Here is a 25,173-nt window from a genome sequence, read left to right as displayed (position 1 = left end):
CTTCAAAAATGTTAAATCAAAAATTGCAAAATCTTTTCGAAATACAGTCACTGAGTACTGCATGGCATGAGTAATTCAGAAGGTCAACCACTAGCTTCGCCCTCCGGGTAGGAAAATTAACAACTGGTTAAAAACAGATCCGAGGAGATCCGAAATTCTGATTTTTTGAAAAGCGGAAATTTTTACTTTTGTTGAAAACATTTCGAGAGCCGCTCTCAAGTGAAAAAGATCCGGCTTTATTTAGCAGCAGAAAATCAAGGAGGAAAATAGAGGAAAAAGAGGATTTTCGAAGAAAGAAAACAATGGTACTTTGGATAAGGCTTTTTGTGCTTGTAATTGGAATAAGCGGAAAGAGAGCAGCAGATTCAGAAGGTACTGTAGTTGGTCTGTACTCAATTAAAACCGAACTAGAACTCATTTAAAATTAACACCCTTCCAGTCTGGATATCTTATTCATAGGAGAAACAAAACGCTCTCTCCCTTAATCATTTCTGGACAAAAAGAGATAGCTCAATTTCAGACATGGCAGCCAACCGATTATCAACCGAAGAAAAAACTTCTATTAACCAGGCGCAGGAGGAACTGACCACAGAAGCTGGCAATGATGATGAACCGACGATGATGCCAGGCGTTCCTCAAGCACCGCAGAATCGCGATTATGCGGACTATGAGGAAGAGAAACGTCAAGATCAGGAAAGGGTCTTATGAAAAGAAATCGGAAGATTCAAAGAATTTTCAAATGACCTTCGAAGGAAATAGATTCAAAGGAACCATCATTCAACGAGCCGGACGAGTTCAAAAACGTCATCTCGCCCGATTCAGGAGATTTGAGCTCTCTTCAGTACTTTGGCGCGATCATTCTCGCCTTCACTCTAGCCAGCGTGGTTATTTTCTATGTTTGGAGATGGAGGGCGCAGAGGTAAGATTCTTGTCCAAGCGCTTTCTGGCAAATTGATTTGTCAAGAGATGAACTGTATCTTCCGTTAGTATCGCAGAACCTCGACAATTGAAAAAGAGTGCATAGCAGAATAGGTTGAATCAAGCGCTGCTCTAGGGATTAGATCTTGCAAGGCTGGGTACTAATTGTTTTCCTGCGAAACTAGAGCTAGAAAGGGCATCATCAACAACATTTATTCCGGTTTTCAGAACGAACAACCGTCTCTACGAACCGACCGCTTCCTCCTTCAACAACCCAATCAGCTTTCCTGGCACCCGTTATTCTGATGACTCGACGCAACTTTAGAACAAATGTTTTCTTTGTTATTTATACACAAAAACGCAAATCTTCAACATTTTAAAGTTAACAAATAAATCGATAAATCACAAGAGCACTTTTTCAAATGAATAGTCACTATCATATTTTAGTAATTTATTAGTAAACAGGTCAGTTTAAATAGTGAGTGAATATAATAGTGAAATTTTTAAAGTGTGCAAAAGAGAGAGATCAACATTTTAACGGGTGTAGGGCGGCGACGGTACAAATTTGCGACGCCGGTACAAAAATTTTTGTACCGCCGGTACAAGCCAAAAGTAAAATTAAAGAAAAACTGTGCGCTTCGCGCTCGAATTGAAGGGAACTCCTTACTGGTATTATACCTATAATAGGCTTTTGATATTTCTTGCTAAAACAATGGGAACATAGTAAATTAGTACCCCAGAGTTCGAATCTGAAGTCAAAAGTTCGGATGACCCTCGGTTCGCCGGGATTTTCCCCTCATCCTCGGTTCGCCGGGACTTTTTGGCCCAAATCCCGGCGAACCGAGGATGAACATTTCGATGTCTCTTGAACGCTAATTTTTTTGTTGATTTTGCTGGGAATATTGTGATCGTTCATGCCCAGTCCTTCAAAAAGTACAAGGCAGACATAAAAAAAGAAAAAAAAAGAAATTATCAAATCCAAATGTCCCTTACCTTCAGTAACCCTAACTAACCCTAGCCTATCCCACTCGGGTGATGTTGTTCTGTCATTTTGCCCAGTGCCCCTAACCCTTACGTATATCTATATAAAGTGAGCGACAACAGGTTCATCCTAGACCCATCTTGATAAATTTTCTAGAACGTTTTTCTTCATCCTCGGTTCGCCGGGACTTTTTGGCCCGAATCCCGGCGAACCGAGGATATCCCGGCGAACCGAGGGTATCCGAAAAGTTCATAAAAAGTTCATTTTCGGGGTCAAATAGGGTCATTTTTGAGTGATGACTCATCATTTTTGTGATTTTCAACCCCTAAAATCTGGGGAACCCCCCTAGGAACCCCTATTTTTTGATGTATCTGACTCAGTTTTTTGTGCTCTTTCGAATGAGCATGCTTACAACCCCGTAGCTTGGATGGCACGAAAAATCAATTTTTGAAAACTTTGGGGTACTTAAAAAGTACTAAATTTAAAATTTTTGAAATTTATTTTTGTTGAAATGTTGTCAGAGCACAAAAATCTATACGATAGGTGAAAATTAGCTTCCTACGACTTTCAGATAAAAAGTTGATTTTTTGTGCGTTATGCCTAGCTATACCGTATAGCTGAGGTGGAGTTCTGTCCAAAAATGAGCGTTATAATGGGTGGAAATAGGTTTTTATTGTCAAAAATATGATTATTTGTACCGGCGGAGAGCTTCATCTCCCCAGCCTGGGGAAATGAAGCTCTTAGGCTAATGAAGCTCAAATTCTACTTTTAAATATTTCAGAAAAAACTGCTTCTTTAACCGTGAGTTACGATCCGTGACCCTATAATGAAAACAAGAAAACGGTCAAAAAGGCTGAGAGTGGCAGTAAAAAACCTATTTTCTGGTAGACAGAACAAGCATATTGGATACAAAAAAAATCCTCGAGTAAAATCGGACAATTCCGGAGATTTGGTGCGTTTCAGCGAAAAAAAAACTTCCGGAATTGTCCGCTAAGTCTGTATTTCGTTTATTCTCTGAGTCTTGGTTTAGCGAAAGTGAGTGAGTGAGTGAAGAGCAGTTCTGAGCGTTCCTTTATATAGGAAACTAAACTCAAATGGTTGAAAAGTAAAGTTACACGAAATAGACGTTAATCGCAACAGATAAGAGTAGAACAGTATGATAGTAAATAAGTGAGATTGAATTTCATCAATGTTGTATCCATTGTGATGAGAAAAGATAATATGAATGGAGCATGAAATAATTTGGTTTTATAGAGATAACTGGAGTAGATTAAGATTGGTAGTATTTATACAGTTAGATATTGAGATAAAGATGACATGAGCTGAGCGGGCTGATTTCAATTCCCTCGTTTGAATATAGTCGTATGATTTTGAGCCAGCGGCGCGCGCTGAACAAAGCGGCGCTGGAGACCATTAAAATCCGTCATATGAATTACGAACCATATTTTGTTTCGTACCAGACTTTTGTCTATTTAACCATGCCAGCGCTCTTTTTTCATCACCATCGTCGCGTCTAGCAGCTTTTATAACTTGTTCTTCTTCAAACCCCATCTAAATCGCAAAATTAAAGAATAATTACTCATTTTTGCTGATATTAAAATTTACCGCTTTTAATTTTTGGATTAGAGTTGCTATCGCAGGCTTGTAACTCAAAGTGATTGAATAAGCTTGAGGAAGAAGATACCATGTTTCACTCTTCATGTTGAAGTTTTCATTTACATATCTTGCTAGGACCATGCCGTTATCATCACAAATAACATAATCGTTGTTCAAACGATGGAGAATTTCCATCATTTCGAAAGAAGCGTAGTATGGCCGGTCGAGTGGAATTTCGATTTGATTTTTGAAATTTTTATATCCAGATTTTAGATCCTTGATGAGAGTATTTTGGAGAACGTACTTATAGTGTTCAACTCGGTCAAGCAGCATTTGGTGTATCAAGACAGTTCCGTCGGATCTCATAAAAGCGCCGGTAACAGTCAGTGGACGGGTGAATTCCAAGTCGAACCGATTGTGAAGGAACACTTATCAATCATAAGTTTTGGAAAACGAGTGATAATGTGACCTTACCTTCTTCAAAATCGAAATCAGCTTTTGATTCCGATTGATTTTTGTCGACCGAGTGGTCTCCGTTGTCGATCATGTGCCACCCAGTTGGATGAAAATAAGTTTTGAACTTGATTCTTTTGAGAAGCGTTTCGATTTCAGTGTGTTGAAAAGACTGTTCTTCTTTTTTGGGGTTGAGAGTTAATCCGGCCAAGCTGCGGGGATAAACAATCATTGTGATTGCTGTCAAAACTCTTTCCATCGAAAAAGATATTTTCATTGTATAATCGTCAATACCCAAGTCATTTTTGAGTGCCCATCTGATAAGATTACTGACTGAAATTGGCACACAAAGATTCGTGTCTTTTTGGTCGACAATTCTCTGCGTCAGATTCTTAAAGTCTTGGTTCATTTGCTTCGTGTATTGACCCTTCCAATTCGCGAGGACTTTCGATTTCGTTAGATTCGAATCGAGAGCGAAATCAAATGAAGTGTTTTTCAGGGAAATGATTTTTGAAACGCTTTTGATTTGTTCGATTGACGGTTTTCTTGACAAGAACCATTCCGCCTTGCAAAACTAAAATAATAAGATTAAAAATATTTTACAAGTCAATTCTTCGTTTTTTTATCAAAAAATAGTACCTTCAGCTCGTTTTCGATTTCTAATCTAATATCATCCGTTTCAATTGGCATAAACAAAAGACTCCAAGCGGTTTTCCAGTCACAAAGGGTCCAAATGTGCACTGGAAACTCAGGTGTTCCGCCTTTGCCACTGGCTCTACTGTCCAACTGCTGAATTTGCGTAAAAGCCGCTGTACCTGCCCCTAAAAAAAATCGGAAGGTTATAATGTTTTCATGTTCAGAAAAATAAACTAACCAATCTTGAAGGGCGCATTAAATTTGTGGCCTCTCCTTGTATAACCCATCTGTCGAAATCTCTCGCTTTTTGAATATACTACGATGATGCCGAAATCTGTCCACACGGGTACAATACCAGAGTCTTCCTTTTTTAGGAGAACGTTCTCCGGTTTTGCATCAAGATGTCGGATCCCTACGTCTTGCAAATATTTTAATCCCTCCATGACTCCTATTGCTATTTCTTTTCTCTCTTCTAATTTCAAACTGTTTTCTCTTAGCCGTCTTCTCAAATCACCATCACATTTCTCCATGACTGTGATCCAGCCAATACAATCCCGTTTCTCTTTATCTTCTTTCAAAAAAATCTCAATATTTGAGAAAATTTTTATAACATTTTTGTGAAACGGGATCGCACTGTTATTATTCTCGTCTCGATCGCCCGGATATCTTTTTTCTGCAACTTCGCACTCTGAATTTTTATTTTTCTAGCTTCGAAGTTCAATTTAATAAATTACCTCCAGAAAGATGAATTTCAAATTGGAGCTCATCCGAATTCTTAATTGATCGCCCAGTATTCGAAGCTGCTGGAAACTTCTCCGTAAAAAGGGCCGAGTCGAAACATTGGACTCGAACGGCGACATCCAACTTCCCAAAAGTTTCGTTTAAGATAATTGCTTCTCCGCCAGCATTTATTTGTTTCTTCTTCAAAGTTGGATCAAGAGGGGCTGACCGGACTGACAAGAGTGTAATATGGGCAATGTGAGGTGCGAAGTCCGAAAGAATGAGGCAAGTGCAGGTGGGTAGGATTAGACACAAATGTAGGACATGCGAGGAATATTGACATTGATTCTTCTGCTTTAGTCCGAATGTTTTGAAGAGAGGCTTATTTATCCGTCTTATTTAACCCTGCCCCGCCAAATGCACCTCAGGAGGTGCATTTTTCGATTTTTCAAATTTTCAATCGTCCATAATTTCTTCTACATAATATCATTTTCTTTAAATAACCATCTATTCAAGAGAACCCTTCAGTATCCTAGACATACTATGAGAGTCAAAGTTCAACCCTAGTTAAAGACCACAAAAAACGGTGTCGAAAATTGCATTTGGCGGGGCAGGGTTAAAAGGCCAAAACTAATGCTACCTAAGTTATTATATTAATACGGAAATACATTTTAAACGTATAAGCATTATATAAGGACATATAATATCTCATATTTAAGCATATTAAACAACAAGAGGTAACTGAGTTGGTAGGAAATTTCTTATTACTTCGGTAGACATTCTCGTAATTGCGATTTTCTCCGAGATTTCGAAAAAAATGAGAGCTCTGGGAGCTTGACATAAAAAGCATTTCTTTTCCCACTGCCTTTGACCCACTGTGGCCCGGTCGTTAAATGAAAAGGCTACAAAGCATGAGGCCTCGAGTTCGAATCCGAGGCCTTTATGCTCTCTTGTGCTCGATGGGATTGGCTCGGATGAGAATTCACAGCTGTGACACAGCTCACTTCACACGGTGCCTGAAAACCTGCCTCAGAAAAAAGCTTAAAATTTAAAAATCTAGGAGCCATCAAATCTCCATATTTGCAGGTTATCCGGGGGTTGAGCTTGATCGGATTTAGCAGCTCAAATCACTCATTATGTTTGCAGATCAGCCAAGCCATCAAGTCACCGTCAAGTTGAGCCGAGGTGCTACCTCTGCGGGAGTTAGCACATGGCGGTTGGCCCTCTGCATCTCCGTGCATTCATCTGTCTAATCCTCCTTCCTTGAAGCTTGTTCACCTTTATTCTCCCCTACTTAGCACCTTACATTGAACATATTACACTCTGGTCAGTACGGTCCACCCCGATCAAGAATCCATTCTCCCTCTTCTCTTTTTAACTTCGATTTCTCAAGTGTTTTTCCTTTTAAATCTGGATTTCGCTTGAGAATTTTCTCATGAAACTTAGTGACAATCCACTTTTCTCGAGTTTCCCAGAAGTTTTCTCGGTAATGAGTTGTGCCTTCTCCATCGTCAAAAGTAACCTCGTCCCATTGAGAACTTTTATCATCTTGAAACTCCATTCTCTCGACGGACAAGATTAGTCTGTCCAAATCGTCCCTCGTTGTTGTTCTCTTCAAACGCTTATGAAAACCGTCAATCCACTTCTTAATGACCTCTCTCGTCAATTCTTTTGGATGCCCCGTTACTTTCGTCATTTTCGAAAAGTTATATTTTCTTACAAATTTTTCTGAAAGCTAACTCTACTGAATAATGTGTTGCCGAGTTATAGCCGTTTTGCCGAGTCAGATGAGAATCTATACGCTGCATCGTTAAAAAAAAGTAGTTAAAAAGTCATGGGAAACCTATTCATCTGCGAAACACCTGCTGATTTACGTCTGCTTCCTGCCATAAATTCGGATTAGCGTAAAAATGAAAATCCTCAATAATAAAACCACATTCCACAAGAGCATTTTTTCGTGCTCTTGGTCAAATTCGCAACTGGAGCGAATTGTGTTTATTCTAATCGTTCGTTTCGTTCAGTAAAATTCTAGTTCTCAGTTTTCAGGCACTCAGTCAGTAAGATGGTTGTAAGTTGTGTTGCTTAGCATAAATACGGTGTTTTCATAATTTTTATGAATTGATAGAATTTGAACTTTTTTGAGAAAAACCTTCTTTCACAGTCAAATATTTAATCGTGTCGGTCGACGCCGGAAAACATGAGGCTCATACTTTCTCCGTGATGAATTCTTCGCATTGCTTCGGACAAAAGCAAGGACATGTCCACGACCGTGATCTAAGAAAGCTTTCAAAAAGAGAGAATGAGAAGACTGACCTTTCCAGACTCCTCCATCGGAATGGAGTTGGAAACAATGATCCTGTCGATTTTGGAATTGTTGATTTTCATCAAGGCTTCGTCGTTTTGAGATTGTCCCAAAACAGCGTGCGTCGCAATTACAATCACCATCTTCGCTCCGTTTTCCTTCAACAATTCAGCGCAGTTGATAAATCCTTGCGGCTCATCCAGGATATCTTAGCTTCAAATAGAACTCTTCAAAGTTGGAAGAAAGTACCTTCAACAATCAAACAGGTCTTGCCACAAACATCTCCGACAACATACATGCTCGGTTTTACCTTCTCACTGGGCATCGGCGAGTCCACGTAATCATTAACGACCAAGTTCATGCTCTCCGTTCGCGTTCGTCTGGAAGCCGTGCCCGAAATCGTTCGACTTCGGGTTCTGCTTTGCTGGGAAAATGAACGCTGTCGTCCGTTCTTCAAGTCCTTTTCGTCGAAAGACTCTTCTTCGTACTCGTTTTCCAGCGAGCCGAGCTCTGGCGGAGGAGAACCTCGTCCGTCCATCTAAAAAAGACAGTTCATTCTAGCTTCATTGAAATTGTTCTTACATCTCGATCATGCTCTTCGTGAAAGTCTTTTCCGTGAATAACAGCAATGTCCACTCGTAGTCGCTCCGCAAAGCTAATAAAAACAGTAAGCTTCAAAGCCCGTGAAAATGATGACTATCTTGAGACGATTGTTACGAAGTTTCTAGAACAGAATTTTTGAATTTTTTCTTTTTATAATCCCGTTTTATTTTATCAGTAAAAAGAAAATCCATCCCTTTTTAAAGTAAACAAATCTGTTCTAGAAACAGTAATTACTCCCAAAATTCTACCTTTGCGCCCGTTTGGCATAAGCAGGAGTTCTAGCAACAACACAAGCATCAGGCATTTGTCGCATCTGCCTATCCAGTTGGCAGGGAAGCCCGATGTCGATTTCCAAGAGTCGCTGGATCAGGTACGGCGACGCTCTGAAAATATTCATTATTTCTTCTTCAGGTGAAATCTTTGTTTCGTGGAAGTCACGTTTAAATTCGTGGAGACACGGATAAAACGCTATCTTTCTAAAATTATGTTGTGATATGTGTCTTGGCGAAAAGAACATGTCGCAGGGGCAGAAAGACGCATTCTTATCGGGAAAATGGAATGACTACTCAAGCAATTCTAAATTTGTCATTTGCGAAATGAAATTGGCGACTTTCTTGGACTTTCAAAAATAAAAAATGCAATAAAATTCGAATGGGCCGCTATTCAGCTTCTGATTGGGCGTTTCAGCATATAACGGTTTCTGATTGGTTTTAGATTTCAACTTTCAAGTTTTGTTGCATTTTTACTGATTTGCTCCGATATTTTAAATTCTATGCGCAATGAGAATTTCTAGAACCGAATTGTTTACACAAAAATTATTTTTCAATTTCTTTTTACTGATAAAATAAAAGGTGACAATCGATGTACCGCATCTGCGGATGTACCGCATCGACGGATGTACCGCATCGGCGGATGTACCGCGCTTGCGGTAGGTCGGCCGATGCGGTACATCGGCCAATGCGGTACATCGATCGTTTTTTTGCAAAAATGCGGTACGTCGATCGTTTTTTTGCCGAAATATTTCTAGAACGCGTTTTTTAGCTAGTGAGGATGCGGTACGTCGATCGTTTTCACTCATAATGCGGTACATCGATCGTTTTTTTGTGAAAATGCGGTACATCGGTCGCTTTTCGCATTCAAAAAGTGATAAAAGCTTTCGACTCTTACTTATGAATTTCTGGTCGACCCCCTGTCAGCCGAAGATTACGGCCAAAAATTTTAAAGGTGTAAAGAAATTTTTGAAGACTGAAATTTTCGACTACAAAAATGATCATCGTCGGTCATTTCTTCTTCAGAAATACCTTTGGTAGTACCGATAAAAAAAGCGTAAAGCGTGCGGGCGAAGGGTTGTTTGTTGCGGACCCAACGCCGCGATCACACAGGGTGCACTACCTGCGCAACCCACTGTACTTATTTGCCAAGACGCTTTTTTATAAAATATTAGACAGAATCTACTTATATTATTATTGGCAATAATAATTTATTGCTCATATACTCGGTTTCCTGAACGTCGTTTTTCATTTTTTTCGAGCTTTCCTCAAGATTCGTCAATTAGTCAACAGATAGAATTTATCTTAGAGAGATCCTCAAGAACGATAAATTGAATATTAAGTACTAATAATAGAAATACTTTCACTTATGATTACCTCTACTGTCACTACCATAGCTTTTTCTGAACAAGAAATGACCATTATTTTGCTCCAGTCTTCAAAAATTTCTTTACACCTTTAAAATTTTTGCCCGTAATCTTCGGCTGACAGGGGGGTCGACCAGGAATTCATAAGTAAGAGTCGAAAGCTTTTATCACTTTTTGAAGGCGAAAAGCGACCGATGTACCGCATTTTCACAAAAAAAACGATCGATGTACCGCATTATGAGCGAAAACGATCGACGTACCGCATCCTCACTAGCTAAAAACGCGTTCTAGAAATATTTCGGCAAAAACGATCGACGTACCGCATTTTTGCAAAAACGATCGATGTACCGCATTGGCCGATGTACCGCATCGGCCGACCTACCGCAAGCGCGGTACATCCGCCGATGCGGTACATCCGTCGATGCGGTACATCCGCAGATGCGGTACATCGAGTGCCATCAAAATAAAAGGGGATTGTAAAAAGAAAATTTTTAATTTTTTCAAATAAACAATTCTGTTCTAGAAATCAAGTCCAAGAATGGTTGGTAAATTAGCTTCTTATTCGCCGAAAGGTCGAAAATAGCTTTCTGATTGGTTTAAATAATCCTCAAGAAACGACGAATATCTTATTCTTTCCCAAGAAAAACCACAAAAACGCTGCTCTTATCAATATTTGGGCGCACTCGTCTAAACTCTAGTTTTAAAAGCTCAATTTCTATTCAAAAATGAAATTCCACTTGACAAATGTCACAAAATCGCCAGAATTTCAAGCGATAAGCCCAATCCCACAACAACTTGTTATCACAGAAGCGCCAGGTGTCCGACGATAAGAAAGCCATATAAAAACTAACTCGAAATGGTTGAAAATCGACGTAACGGATAACGATACGACGCAAGAAAAGACGAAGCAATAATGAAATTGACATTTTTCGCACTCACAGGATTCGCCAGCGTTTTCGCCCAAGAGAATAGCACCGATACTAGCGTTTTGGACGAGCGGGCGAAGCTGTCGAAGTTTAAGTGCAATGGAGAGCCGCTTCCACAGCTCGCCTGCGACGGAGAATGTCAAAAGGGATTTCCAAAGTGGGAGACGCGATCTGGCCCGCCCTGTGTTTATGAACGGATCAAAATGATACACGATAATGAGCTACTTTGGGTGTCAAGGTCCTGGAAGAGCTGATTAATAAACGAAAAGCCGCTATGCGGCTTCGTTTCTGAAAAGCCGTTAGAACCCTTTTTGATCCACAAAAGAACGCTGAAAACCCCGAAAACTTCAAATGCCGAGTGGTCTGCGGGCCGGGCTACATGCCCATGCAGCGAAGAATGAAGTGCCACGGCAAAAATGGATGGAAGCGAAACCCTGGAAATTGTAAGAATTCAACCCTTAGCGCTCCTTCATCTTTTAGTCATTAAATGTCGAGTCAAGAACCAACGAGTGATTGGAACTTCGAATGGATTCTTGGATGCCCTTTCCGACTCACAATAATTGACGAAGAAAGTGTCTTACAATCATAACTGTACATAATACTCAAAAGTTATTTCATACTCAAATACTGAGCGCGAATAAAACCCAACTCTTACCTTAAATTTTCGACGGGGCAATCGAAGTATCCTTGAATTTCTTTCTGATGCAAGTCCAGCGTTAAAATATGATCGAAGCCGGCTTTTGACAAAGATTGGGCGATGAGTTTCATCACGATCGAGCCTCGTTTTCGCATTCTGCACTAGAAACTCGTCAAATATCAAGTCGCAAGAGAGCTAGGGTTGAGAAAAATGCTCGATAACTTGCGGCTATTCATTGAAAAAGACAGTTTCGGATAGGAAAAGACCGAGAAGCCGCTTGCGGCTTCGAGTTAAAAGAATATTAGCCGCGCGTCTTTTATACCCGAAGGCGCAAGCGGCTTCTCGCTCATTCTTTCTTCTCCAAAACTGTCTTTTTTCAATCAAAAGCCATTTATCCACCAGAGTAAGTTACCTGTTTCGAATAGGGCAGGTAGGGAAGCACTCCAATAACGGTCTTTGCGCAGGCAGACTTGCAAGCGTACGCCATCAGCATCATTTCCATCAAAGCATCGTTGACGTTGTGTGAAACGGTCTGGATGATGTAGGCATCCGCCCCTCGCACAGATTTCTATTTTGAAAACAGGTTAAAAGACGGTCTTTTTCGCGGCTTTTTTGTACCTCGATGTCGACATTGGTCTCTCCATTGGCAAAAGAGAACGTTTGCGAAGGCGCAATTTCAATTTGAAGCCTGAAAAGTCGAGTTTAACGCCTATTCTTCACGAAAAACGAACCTGGTAGCGATCTTGGAGGCAAGTTCTCTGTTGGTATTGCCCGACAAGAGGATCATATTTTTCTTTCCCGCCCGACGACGATTCATTTTCTCGTCTAAATTTCCAACTCAAATATTTATTCTTCAATTCCCAAAAGAATTACCCGAAAGCGGAACAGACTGGGCACAGACTACTGTAGCAATCTGCTTGTTACTGTTACTGTTAGTCATTTTTACAATTTCTGAAGAAAAATTCAAGCATTTTTTCAGCGAGAACTTCACAAATAAGAAAGAAGGGCAGACATTAGGAATTTTCCACTTTTCAAAAAATTCTCTCTTTTGGGAATTCGTTACTCACGGCGGTGGGTGGAGCTTCAGAAATTATGACTCATCGAAAGAAGAAATTCATTTCAAGAAACTAGAAAAACTCGATTCCGGAATAATTTTTATATTTTTTCATAAAATAAAAATTGACTTGATTATTTGAATCTCGCTTGTCATGTTTGTTAAGACTTCTTCCTGCAGAAAAACTAGAATTTTACAGTTCGCGTAATTTTATTAAATGACCTGGCTTCAGATAATTTTTGAGGACGAAAGGTAGATTTCACTATAATAAGGTATATTTGACAGTATTGCCCGGGTACATACAGTAGGGGCGGGAATTCTAGAGCAGTAGAGAGGGAAGGTAATCTTTTGTCGCAAATTTAATTGTTGAAATTTTGAATTTTCGAATTTTGAGAATTTAAATTTTGATAAAAATAAAATGGAACGCATGGTCTATTTGTCACGTGTTTGTTTGAGGCGAACTTGATGAAGACAGGCGCTTTTTTCGTTATTCAAAAAGCCTAGAAAAATAAAAAAGACGGGTAGGGAATGTTAGCAACGCGCAAAAAGTATAAATTAGTACGATTTTGAGGATCGAGCAAAAATAAAAATTTCTCTTCACTTTCTTTCGTTTTTGATGTTGTTAAAAACAAAATTGTTGAATTAAAAATTGTGCCAGCGAAAAAAAAATGAATGTACAGAATGTTTGGCGATGGTTTTTGATGATGATGAAGAAACAGTTAAATTTTAAACTTTAAACAAGCTATTTATTATTAATAAACAAGCATGAAAATTTTTTATCAATAAAAATTTCTTTCAAAGAGTTTTGATAAGAAAACACAGCTGATTTTTCCCGGGAAATTTTTAGGACTGAAGATTTTGAGATTTATAGAAGTATTTTTTAACCCGGGAAAAAGCCTGCTGGAAACTGTATTTTCTTTAAAACTCTAGAATTCGAAAGAATTGAAAATTGGCGTACCCGAAACTTTGTAAATTTGTTCAAATTTTGGGCTACTAAATTGGAACTTTTCAAAGTTTCGACTGCCCGCGGCTATTCTCGCGTTCTGCCCTCAGGCGAGTGAAAACTAGAGTTTAGTCGAATGCAGTCAGAAGTTAGATACCCTCAACAAAGTTTCTGTGTAATGAAAAATAGTAGATTGATAGGTCGACTACAGTCCGTTGTACAGTAGTTTAGCCAAATATTTATACTTAGAAAAAAGGGCGGAATATGTTCATTTTTTGGAATTTTGAATAGCTTGAGTTTTGAAAGTTCAGATTTAGGAGTTTTTTTGGTCTAGAATGGGATGAGTTGACAGCTTAAAAAATGGCACGATAGAAAATAATAAAATAGATAAAAAGTTAATTAATTATAATTGTTGGTCTTTTGCTTTTGTGAAGGAAAAGTTGTGGTTGTGGAGTCGAACTAGAACTAGAACTGGCAGTGTAGAACTGGTCTTTTCCTCTTTTGACAGAGGCTGCACTGTTAGATCTATCGCGTTTTGGGATTTTGTACTTTTGGGAAATTGGAATTTATCCGGGTTTGCGTGTGAGCGTTTTTTGCGGTTTTTAAAATAAGGGGAGGGAGCGGGGAAATGTTGATTTTTATACAGGGGAGGATAGATAGTAATAGTCGTTCTCGTTTTTGAAAACAAGGAAGAGATTTTTTACGAGACTCAAGCGGCGAGTTTGAGGGAAGATCGTTTGAACTTGCCTGGACGACGATTCGGATTCATGGAAGGCGAATCTGAAGGCGAACAGTCAGCTACAGTTCTAGGAAAGTTGATTTACCATTTATTCGGCAACGGGGGCGGGAGTCGTGACTTCCTCCGTCGATTCTGTCTTTTCTTCTTTTTCCTGAGCGGGAATTTCGCCTTGAAATTTTAGTTTTAGTTTTAGTTGTTGAAAAATATGGCCTAAGCAAGTTTTTCCAGTGCGGTATTTTTACTGTGAGAAAGCTCTGGTAGTTATAAGTATCATTTTTAGAGAAGAAAAAGCGTGTGTCAATGAATGCGTGTTCCTTCGCGCGTGCCCAAAATGGTGAAAAAGAGACAAACTGGCAGCGTGCCCAAAGAATATACGCCGGCGGTCTTTACCGTCAATATACAATATACTCGGACGCGGGTGGAGTCTCAACGGCCGCCCAGCTATAAAAGTAATAATAAGCGACGAAAAAAAGGAGGAAAAATAATCGATCGGCGCGACAGCAGGAGTGCTTGTAAATAATGCACTAACGCTACCAGGCGGCTTTACGATGCGTCTGGGGGTATTTACAGTCAACTGTGGTCGAAGTTTTGGAGCAGATCGATTCCACCGTCGAGCAGGAGTCAGCGGAGCAGCAAATCTGAGCCGACTGAGTAGCCTCAGATGACAGCCCGCTGATCGCGTTTTCAATGCTTAATCCAGGATCAGCCAGCGCTAGCCGCAGAATCAAATGGACATGATTATCAACCTCACTAATGAGCTACTTTCCCACTTTTTTACTGTAATTTTCAAGCAATCCCCTTTTCAAAACCATTCAAAATTCAAAATATAAAATACGAAAGCCAATATTTTTATTGAAGAAAAATATCGAAACCGCGATAACTAAATTAACCCTTCGTCTTTGACAGTTGAAGAGCACTGGCCCTTTTGAAGTGTGTATGAAATATCTACCATGAAAAAAATGGCGAGCCCCTTGAAATTTTCACATCAAACACAAACAGGATTAAAGTGTAATCCTATAAATAATTCGAAACCCACAATTTTAGCAGTTCCCAAACAAGCAAACTTCCGTTTGTGCTTGATTCAAATATCAAAATACCCAACTTTGAGTTTCAACCGTCAAACACACTTGAAAGGTCAATTCCGATTGGGATTGTTAATTTGACCTTGAAATTCGGCTATTTCTACAGTACAGGCTTGAAAATCAGGGGGCAATGAAAGTAGGCCTCCTGTAGCGCGAGGCTGGTGATCCTCGACCCTTTTCCTTTGTTCGATCAGCTCCTCGATGTCACAGGCACCCGCTACGTGAGCAGGGGTTGATGGGATAAAGAGCTTTTCTTCGCGCTCCTCATCGCGATCGTCCGCGCTGTAGATTGACCCGTTCGAGTTAAACCTCAACACGGGCATCGCCATGGGCGGCGCCTGATCGAAGCCACACGCCGCATTCGACAGATCCGGTACGGACAGGGACTCGAACAGCTGCACCTTTTCGGGCACAGTCATCTCCGACGGCGAGCTTAGTCAGGGATCGAAAGATGGCGAAATATATCGAATATTTACAGTCAGAAGGGACAGGCCCCAAAACGAGTGCATTTAATTTGCATAATGCGATAATCAATGATTCTTTTTGGGAAGCTGCCTGTGTGGAGTAGTGAACTAGTGTATTAGTTGTACTAGTGTTGATCTGATATTAGTTGATCCGAGATGAGAAACACGGGTCTTAGTTATAAATCTCGATCCCTTTCACGAACTTGGAAGTGGCGAGGATTGTTAGTCGGTGTTGAATTACCGGAGTCAACGAGGAGATCCGACAGCGACGCCGTGACTTGTGACGATTCTGCCACCTGTTCGGCTTGAAACGTCTGTGTTTCTTGGCTCTCGCTTCTCATGCTCCCCGAGAGGGCAAGAGGAGTTTCTTCCTCCTCGACGACGGACTCTTCCAATTTAGCTTGGAGGGACTTGACGTAGGCTAGCAACGCTTCGAGGTCGGTTTGAGAGCCGACGGAAATCTTGGTGAAGGTATGCACGGAAGAACCACTGATTCCTAGTATTGTCCAAAGTTGAGCGCGGTTGAACTCGCAATTGAAAAGAGACAAATAGAGTTACATCAGTAGTCCGTCCAGTAGCGAGATAGGTGGGTTAGGTGGATTTTGATTGTGGACTGAGCGGACTGACCGGTTAAAAATTCAAACCAAACAAACTTCTTTCCTGGAAAGAGGGGTGCAACTTCAACCAACGACAGCTCGACATCAACATCAATTTCAACTTGGCAAAATCCATCAAATAGTATTTTATGCCTGACATAAGATATTCAATAGATGGAAGTGGGTGGAGGATTAAGTTGTGCAGTTCTTTGTCCGAAAAAGTAGGCGAATGCCAAATCACGCTCGATTATGAACACGATTTGCGTATTTGGCTTTAAAGTTTTTGGTAAAAAAACGGGCTTGATTGGAATACATTCATTGACAACACGGTAAATTCGTGCAATTTTCAGGCCGGTTTACCTGACTCCTCCGCGACCGGCGCCGATTCCACTACTGCTTGTACAGTCGTCGCCTGAAAATGTACAGTCAGATCAATATATGAATATATGCGCAAATAAGAGGCAAGTATGAAGATTTGAAGATTTGCTGATTGCGGAATAATCAGACTCAAACATACTTGCCCTGGTCTCTTTAAATATGTGCATATATAGACAGTTATTACTGTACATAGCGAATAACTGCCAGGTGAATGATAATTACCTCGCTCGGCGTCGTTTCCTCGGGAGTAGCTTGAGTTTCTTCGACCTTCTCTTCCTCAACTTTCTCCTCGCTCTTTTCTACAACTATTGAACTTTGAAACAAACATTTTTGCGTGTATCTTTACCTGGCTCACTGACGGTCTTAGCTGGCTTATCCTCGGCTTTGGTTTCGTCGGTGGCTGCGTCGGTCTTCTCTTCGCTAGTTTCCTTCGCTTCCTCCTTGGCCTCTTCTTTCTCGACGGGCTCGGCAGTCTCAGACTTCTTTTCTTCGACCTCAGCCGCCGGCGTTTCCTCGGATTTCTCCGTCACATCGTCGGTCTTTTCAGCTTCGTCAGAACTTGCTGGTTCTTTCTAAACAAGCAGGATGATGCGATGATCAAATATGATGCAGATTTCTTAGATGTTCTTTTTGATTGCGGGTTTTTCTTACCTTTTCTTTCTTGTCCTTAGATTGGAAGGGACCAGTGATGTTTCCAAAGATGCGTTTCAAAGTATTAGCTCGTTTTTTGCCCTCTGGTTTTGCTAAAAAATGATGAAGAGCAAGATAGAAAGAGTAGTCATTCACCTTCCGTGGATTCCGCTTCCTCCGATGGCTCAGCAGCGTTAGCATCGGTTGCACTGGCAACGGCATCGTCAGCGGTTTGGGCGGGTTGTTCGATCGCCTCGTCGTCAGTTTGGTCTCCGGTCTTTGCCTCAGCGGGGGTGTCAAGTGAATCGGTGGTCGTCGCCTCCTCCTAAATTTTGAATTCAGTTCAAACGCATCCTGCTGGCAGGGCTCTAATCACATTTCACAGTGAGTTACGCCACTCAAGGAAAAAAGGATAGTCCGAATACACAGCGGCGCGCTCGCCCGTGACAGATTCGCGCGGATTAGGGATGATATATTGACCTTTTGGGAGTTCGAAAAAATATCTTCACTTTTTCTTACCTTTTCATCTTCAGACTGAGCGCCGGCTTTCTTTTCTGCAGCACCCTTCTTGCCGCTCTTGCGTCGTTTCAGGCCGCTGACGAGCTTCGAAAGTGAACCTTCTTTTTTGCCCTCCTTTGCTTTCTTGGTCTGTTCCTTTTCCTAAAAAAGAAAGGTTAACAATCTCGAAAACTGAACAAGATGAAACATCGTCATTTAAATAATACATTGACTAATTGAATCAAGATTTCAAATATTCAAATCAGCTTTTCTAGTTCAAAAAGCAGATCAAGGGAAAGTTGATTTCCGTTGTTTTTCTTTGTTACCTCGAGCAACGAGTAGAGATACATGCTCGTGAGTGGAAACTGAACCTTATCAAGAATCAAAAAAGGCCTGTCTTATCGGATAAGTTTGTTTGTTTCTGTTACCTTTTCTTCCGTTGGCTTGTCCTTTGCCTCGCCCTCGGTCGTATCAGCAGTTGACTCGACTGTGGCTGGCTCAGCAGCAGGAGTTTCTTCCGTTTTAGCAGCGGCGGAGTCGGTAGTGGCTTCTTCAGTAGCTTCAGCAGCTTCTGGTTTCTGCGCATCGGTGTTTTCCGCGTCAGGAGCAGCAGCTGCCGAAGCATCTTCCTCAGCCTTCGCTTCGGTTTCCGACTTCTTGCCGTCCTCGGAAGCGGCCTTTTTGGTATCCTTCTTTTCGGGGCTGACGAAGTAGCCTTTGATGTTGTCGAACCAAGTGTTTCGCTTGCCCGCGTCATCCGGAGTCTTTTCCTTTTTCTTCTTTTTATCGGCCTTTTGCTCGTCCGCCTAATTTATGGTCAGCTAATCAATCAATAATTTATTTAATTTATTACCGCTGGTGCTTCTGAAGTGGTGCCTTCCTCCTCGGTAGCAGTTTCTTCAGTAGCAGCAGCAACGTCTGGCTTCACCTCCTCAGCATCTTCCTTAGTAGCTGGAGCATCGTCTTTCTTTTCGGCAACATCAGCTTCTGGAGTAGCTTCGGTGGTGCTTTCTTTCGCCTCGGCTTCGACTTCCGCTTTGGTCTTTTCTTCGTCAGCTTCAGTCTTTTCCGCAGCCTCTTCGGTCGCTTTTTCTTCCTCGGAGTTTTTAGGAGTGTCTTCAGTTTTCTTTTCGCCTTCTGCTTCCTTCTCCGCTGCTTTTTCGGAAGAAGCCTCCTCGGTTTTCTTCGCCTCGTTGGTTTTCTTTTCAGTCTTCTTTTGCTTGTTGAAAGAGAAGCTGGGCATCAGCTGTTTGAAGTTTTTCTTCTTGCCCTTGCCCTTCTTCGACGGAGACTTGTTCTCGTCGGTTTCTACGCTGTCGCTCGTAGTCGGTTCCTGATTTTGAATGTTACAAATTTGAAAAGAAAGACAGCCTTCTTCCCATAAGTCAACTGTAAAAAAGCAGCAGCATATGGCGGCACGGCCGCAACAAAAGGGCGCAAGCATTGATTTTTTGAATAATTAGCCGTCAACCGATGTCTAACATAGAAAAAACGCCGCCATTGTTGACAGCACGTACACAATTTAAAATATTCAGTATTCGCAGTTGATATAATTCAGTAACAAAAAAATCAAATTTGGAAAATTGAAAATTAGTCTTCCTTGATTTCAACGAAGAATTTTTCTTTTAGCTTTTCAAATGTTTCTAATTTCTTTTAAAACCCATCGATTCTCAACTTTGACAATCGCGGATCTTCGGGAAGATACTGATTGACCTCTTTGACATTAATTTATTAATCTGGATCGCCCGAAAAAGTACGAAGCTGGACAGGGATCAATCAACCCCTCCCCCGCTCTTTCTCTTTTGAAGTGATCAAGCTTACCTGGTTCTCTTTTCCGTTCTCCTCTGAAGTAGCAGGCTCGAGCGGCTTGGTCGGGGCCTCGGCCGCCTTGGGAGTGGTCCCGTTTGGTGCATTCTCTTTGTCTGCTTCGGCAGCCATGTCAGCCTTAGTTGCGTTGACGACTTCTGATTCTTCCTGTAATTGAAAATGTTATTCGGTGCAAATCTGTATGAGTATGAATGTGTAGGGCTTGTAGTACGGTCGGGGAAGATCACGCGCCGGAGGGCAGAACGCGCGCCGCCGCCAAAGGGATGAATCGCAGGAGAGCGAGCGCGCTGGCCCGCCCCCACGAGGACAATTCTTCGGAACGCGCCGCGGGGCAACTCGCCGATGACGTGGCCGGCGCCGACGACCGTCAAAATCTGAGAAGCCAGCGATCAGGTGACCTGGTGGTGGCTTGGGCGCGCGCCAACTATCGCTCGATGCGGCGCGCTGCTTATCACGGAAATCGCATCAAAAATTTAAATGCGAGCTTCCAACGGCTGAGAACTATTCCCTGGGGAGACGAGTTACTGGCTAGCGATTACGAGAATTACTGATTGACAAACCCTAACGCATGTAAAATCAAAATTATGCTCATCAAATCGTCAATTATGAAGAAAACCTTGATTAAATGTTTTGAAATCCATGAATTAAAAAGCTAAATTTGAAAAACTTACCAATGGGGTCACAGCGGGAACAGATTCAGAAACCATATTTGTGTAAAATTTTAAATCCGCTGTTTACTGTAATAGTATTTCTCTCTATTTATGATTCAATCAACCTCTCTTTGAAAAGGACTTATTTACTTCTTTAGTTCGAAAATGAAAATAATGAAAAATGCGCGTTTTGTCCGACAGGTTGCGTCCTGCGAGGAACAACGGGATTTTTCGCTGCAAAAAATTAAATCGCGGGGGCGCCCGATCGCGAAAAAATCTTGGGTGGCGCGAGAGCGAGCGAAAAAATAACGATACAGCGAAAATTTCAATATTTTTGATGCGCGCCAAGATTTTTGCTTTGAATTTGGCGCCTTGCTGATGATGCGAAATTTATGCTAATTTCACTGAGTCAGCAAGAATTTTCTTTTGAAAATCATCAAAGAAAAAGAAGGTCAGTCAATTTGAAATTGACGATTTTCAACGGGTTATGGAAAATGAATACGTCAATCCTCATTATTGACGGCTAATTAGTAATTACTACATACATTGTAATTACTGTATTCAAGGCTGAACTTCTATTCTCAATCTTGAATTCATTTTTAGCAAAAGAGCATTTTCAATTCCTAGTTGAGAATAGAAGTTCAATTTGGAATACAGTAATTAGCCGTCAGTAATGAAGTTCGTTGCCTATTGACGTATTCAGTTTCAATAAACGTTCAATAACCCGTCGAAAAAGACGTCAATTTCAACTGACTTCATTCAAACGAACTAAAGCGATAAAAGCCTGAGTATTTTTTACAACTGAAATTTCATCGCTAAGTCCTTTTCAAATTTTAATCTTGAATAAAGAATAAAGGAGTGGTAGGTGATTGGCAAAACCCCGCTGTGATCCGCATTCAGCAAATTAGTCCCCGAGATTAAATTTTCTTCTCAGGGGTCCTCCAAGCGAAAAAAATCCCCTGCGAAGATCTCTTTTTATGACACCCATTCCAAAAATAGGCTTAGATTACTCGCCTCTCCCAGAAATTAGTGGGAAACTAATTCCATGAAATCTTAGGGGTCAAAATTTTAATCCAAAAAAGGACAATTTTTTGCAATTAGAAATCCGCCATAATATTTGAATTAAAATCGAGAAGCCTCTTGCGGCTTCGAGGCAAAAGACGAAAAAGCCGCGCTAAGCGCGGCTAAAATTTTTCATCTGATCGAAGCCGCAGGCGGCTCCTCGATTTTTTAAAATCAAATATTAGGGTTGATTATTAATCGCTAAAATATTGTCCTTTTTGGAATTAAAATTTTGACCCGTAAATTTTCAAGGGAAGAGCCAGTTCTTTTGACAGTTCAATTCAGAATAAGGTTCAAAGAAAATAAGCTGGACTTACAGTTTTGCGACAAAGCTTCATTATAAATCTTTTATTCCGTGCTTAGTGGGCTCTGGTGTGTGTCTCTGTGGTTTGTGATCTGAGGAAGCAAAAGAAAAAGATCAGAAGCTCGAATTTATCGCTTATCGATACTGAACCACGGCGAGGGATCACACTGCCGCGGATGACGTTGGCGCGGAGGAATTTGTCTCTCTCCTCGAAAATAAAAATAACTCGACCTACTACTCGTCGTAGTAGTTGTTGAATAGTAGAAGATAGCAGAACAAATAGCCCAAGAATGGGGATAGATTACTACCCGAGTACTTGAATACTCAGAGCTCCCCTGTATTCTCATACAGACTCGTGCCTAAGAAAAACAAATATCACTAGCCAACACTATTGAAATTTATAAGGCGGAACTCATTATTGTGCCAAAAAGAGTGAAAAAGAAAGAAAGTAAGAAAAAAGTGGAAACCTAACCGAGCTTGAATGAGTTTTTGAATTGATCCAGAACTGAAAATAAACACCCAAATGTATTCAAAACAAAAAGGGCGTTAAATTAACCCTTCTGCGCGCTAAGGTCAATCTGAGCTCGGCAACCTGTGTAGAAGACCTGACTCAGGGTCTGAGAGATCTGTAATGAAAAGCCGCATATATTTCTAAATTCTGGCGAAGCCACTTTGCGGCTTCTTTTTAAAATATAGCCGCTTTGCGGCTTTTCATTAGAAATCTTTCAGACCCTGAGTCAGGCTCTCTTCACAGGTTGCGGAGCCCAGATTTTGCGAATAAATGTAGCTAGTTCAAAAATTCAGAATTGAAGACTGAAAATTTTGAGCTGCTTCTTATCAAAACTTATCATTACAAAGGTGGCTATTCCCAAAACAGGACGAGTCGAGATAATCGCCTTAGAAAAAATAGCAGCTCATCTGAAGCTTTCATCCCTTCGACGGATTATTATTATACCTGCGTTCCCCTTGATTAGCTTTTTTCCTTCTTCCTTTTTTTGATTAGACAACTTACCAGTTTTTTAATTTTTCCTTGGAGACCAGGCTCGCCGAGCTGCGCGTCCCCAGGGGTGTACCCCTAAAGTTCATTTAGCACAAGTTCAGTAGCAGTAGCACAGTTTCAGTAATCACACGCTACGTAGACGGCCTCCGAGGACAATAATCACGCCTGAGGCCAAAATCCAGATGGCCAGCGGCGCGATTTTAATTTTAATTTTGCTAGATGAAAATTGCCACACTTCCGAAATTAGCCGCCATTGATAGTATTTTTTATCGCCATATGTTCAATTTCGGGCCTACTTGAAATCAACAAGGACTTCTTTTTATCCAAAACGGGTCTCGAAATGGCTTTTCCACGCAAACAAGTTAATTTAAAACGAGTAAAACTTCAGTAAACCTATTTTTTCTGCTTGATTAGCTGGATAAATATCACAAAAGGCGGCCTTTACCGAGAAAATTCGGTGACCCGGATAAAGCCCTGATTTGATCCCTCTAGCTTAGCCCCTATTATGGCGGGTTAATAAGTTCTTCCCAGTCGTACCTTGGTTGTCGAAACGGCGTTTCCCATATTCGCACTAGGGTTGTTGGTTTCGCCTTGGCAAGTCTAAAAATAAAGAAATCGGTTAGTCGAGAAGAGGAGCGCAAGGTGCTTGAGACTATTTAAAAACGAGTCTCTTCTTGAGTGAGTGATAACAGCAAGAATAAGCAAGGAGAAAGAATAAGGGTGGGAGTAAGTTTCTTATCAAATCAATGTTTTACTATCAGAAGCCTGTGAGTAACAGACTTCCTTCTTTCGAATGAGAAAATTAGTTAAATTATTTTATCATTGAACTGAAAAAATGAGTCGAAAAATGAATCGGGTCAATCAGTCAAAAAAGAAAATCAATAATTTTCATCAGGAATTATTCTGTTACGGGCGAAAAAGGGATGACTCATGAGTTGACGGATTAGGCGGTAATTTCAAATTTATGCGCTCGGCGGAACATTCAAAAAGGCGGCTTTTTGATTGATTCTTTTAGAATTTTAATAAAAAAGCTGCCGAAAAATTCTGAAAAGGATAGAAGAATTGGGAGAAATTGGAAATGAATAATTTGAATTTCGTAAAATTATTTCCACAGTTCAGTTATTTTCTTTTGCAAATTGCAATTTTCAATTAGTGTGCCTTGTGATGCTGATTAAGAAAAATATGCGTGGGAGCGACACGACTGGTATGTCGATCGTTTTGCTTTAGCGATCGGTTGGTGGCGTCTCCTGATAAGTACGGCTCATCGTCTGCTCCTGTCTCTTTCTCTCTCTTTCGTTCTGCGATAACTGATAAACTGATAGGGGTATTCTCTGTCTCCAAGAATCGAAAAAATAATGAAAAAAGAAGCTAAAAGGAGCCGCCCGCGTTTGGAAAACATTGTCGACTCGAGGCCGGAAAAAATACCTCCAGCAGGGTTGCTCTTTTTGGATTGAAAAGACGCCCGCCCGATTCTCTTAATTCAATTTATCGTTCAATTTTTCAACCCTTTTTTTTATCGAAGCCAAATTCCGAATTCCACAATGAATGACATTGACGAATGAAATTCCATTTTTGAGGGTGATTTTTCAATAGCAGTTTTGTTTGATTTTAATAAATTTTGAGGCGGATTGAATTTGATGAATCACTATTGCCTTTTTCGCCTGAATTCCGATCCGAATACAAAAATTCGAATGAATTTATTTCCCAGTCTTTAATTTTGATTCAGAATCAGGCTCAAAATTAACTACTGGGAAGTATATTCATTCGAATTTTTGCATTCGGATCGGAATTCAGGCGAAAATAGGCAATAGTGATTTAATCACTATTAATACTAGTAATTTTCTATTTGATTCGTAAATTTAAAATAGAGGGGTGATCATTTTAATGGGAGGTCGCCATTTTAACGGATTGAATATTCCTCGAAAATGTTCCCATTATAACGGCTTCCCAAGCTTTTGGCTAGAAAATCCGTTAAACTAGGATCCTTTTGAGGAATACGAAATCCGTTAAAATGGCAGCGTCTCAGAGGTATTTGCCCGTTAAAATGCGGACCGCGTATTTTAATATATTTCTGTTAAAATAGAGTAAACCCAATTTGTCAAAATAAAAATCAGACAGAGTCCATTAAATCTGAACTTATTCGCTCCGCCGTGATTGAGAAAATGACCTTTTCTTTAATCGCCCATCACGACCTGAATGCATTCACGGCGCAATTTATCGGTCAGCAGAGTCGAAAAAAGTCCGAAAATATTTTTGGACAGAGGCCAGGAATGAACACTTCATCCCTTCACGAGCTCTTGAATTTTTTTAAAAATGAAGTTAACAAAGTTATCTCCCTTCAAAAACCGTTAAATATTCAATTTTAGGTAAAATAAAAAAATTAAAAGGAAAATTCTAGTGAAGAAATTTCTTTTGAAAATTATAAAAAATAACAAAAAAAAAAATAAATTTGATGAAAAAATTTTCGGTTTCTTCTCCTTTTCAATTCTCTCAAAGCCGTTTTTCTCTCTCTTTTTTCATTTCAATGTTAGAATTTG

General features: G+C 40.5%; 4 protein-coding genes across 6 annotated transcripts; 1 reads left to right on the top strand and 3 right to left on the bottom strand.

The window, feature by feature from the left end:
• The first annotated feature begins 117 nt into the window (after window positions 1–117).
• On the top strand, window positions 118–1,340 carry LOC145702260 (uncharacterized). The gene is made up of 4 exons (XM_081779480.1): window positions 118–372; window positions 521–697; window positions 757–919; window positions 1,147–1,340. The coding sequence occupies exons 1-4, from the start codon at window positions 303–305 to the stop codon at window positions 1,241–1,243; spliced, it is 507 nt and encodes a 168-aa protein (XP_081635606.1). The 5' UTR covers window positions 118–302; the 3' UTR covers window positions 1,244–1,340.
• LOC145702248 (uncharacterized) lies at window positions 1,318–5,703 on the bottom strand. Its single transcript, XM_081779467.1, has 6 exons — window positions 5,320–5,703; window positions 4,824–5,273; window positions 4,589–4,770; window positions 3,971–4,523; window positions 3,506–3,924; window positions 1,318–3,451 (listed from the first exon to the last, which is right to left on the bottom strand). Exons 2-6 carry the CDS (start codon window positions 5,113–5,115, stop codon window positions 3,314–3,316), a joined length of 1,584 nt encoding a protein of 527 aa, XP_081635593.1. The 5' UTR covers window positions 5,116–5,273; window positions 5,320–5,703; the 3' UTR covers window positions 1,318–3,313.
• A 1,580-nt stretch (window positions 5,704–7,283) lies between these two features.
• Window positions 7,284–12,387, bottom strand: LOC145702252 (phosphoribosyl pyrophosphate synthase-associated protein 2-like). Its single transcript, XM_081779471.1, has 10 exons — window positions 12,283–12,387; window positions 12,141–12,234; window positions 12,028–12,097; window positions 11,822–11,977; window positions 11,428–11,570; window positions 8,459–8,593; window positions 8,190–8,262; window positions 7,857–8,145; window positions 7,619–7,815; window positions 7,284–7,579 (listed from the first exon to the last, which is right to left on the bottom strand). The coding sequence occupies exons 1-10, from the start codon at window positions 12,347–12,349 to the stop codon at window positions 7,475–7,477; spliced, it is 1,329 nt and encodes a 442-aa protein (XP_081635597.1). The 5' UTR covers window positions 12,350–12,387; the 3' UTR covers window positions 7,284–7,474.
• A 267-nt stretch (window positions 12,388–12,654) lies between these two features.
• On the bottom strand, window positions 12,655–23,263 carry LOC145702245 (uncharacterized). Of its 3 annotated transcripts, XM_081779464.1 has the most exons (13): window positions 23,174–23,260; window positions 22,649–22,711; window positions 19,615–19,767; window positions 18,647–19,126; window positions 18,222–18,599; window positions 17,815–17,955; window positions 17,452–17,620; window positions 17,317–17,408; window positions 17,012–17,237; window positions 16,888–16,970; window positions 16,648–16,699; window positions 14,231–14,313; window positions 12,655–14,186 (listed from the first exon to the last, which is right to left on the bottom strand). In XM_081779464.1, the coding sequence occupies exons 1-12, from the start codon at window positions 23,198–23,200 to the stop codon at window positions 14,234–14,236; spliced, it is 1,944 nt and encodes a 647-aa protein (XP_081635590.1). In that variant the 5' UTR covers window positions 23,201–23,260; the 3' UTR covers window positions 12,655–14,186; window positions 14,231–14,233. The 3 variants fall into 3 exon arrangements, with proteins under 3 accessions (XP_081635590.1, XP_081635586.1, XP_081635589.1); XM_081779460.1 differs by lacking the exons at window positions 12,655–14,186; window positions 14,231–14,313 and adding an exon at window positions 15,843–16,187 and having other exon boundaries at window positions 23,174–23,263; XM_081779463.1 differs by lacking the exons at window positions 12,655–14,186; window positions 14,231–14,313; window positions 22,649–22,711; window positions 23,174–23,260 and adding exons at window positions 15,843–16,187; window positions 20,292–20,490.
• Window positions 23,264–25,173: the final 1,910 nt, after the last annotated feature.

The sequence above is a fragment of the Oikopleura dioica genome, chromosome PAR, assembly GCF_907165135.1.
Source record: "Oikopleura dioica chromosome PAR, OKI2018_I68_1.0, whole genome shotgun sequence".
Classification (NCBI taxonomy): Eukaryota; Metazoa; Chordata; class Appendicularia; order Copelata; family Oikopleuridae; genus Oikopleura; species Oikopleura dioica.
Note: the sequence above shows the minus strand (reverse complement) of the source record. Positions and strands in the feature narration are given on the sequence as shown.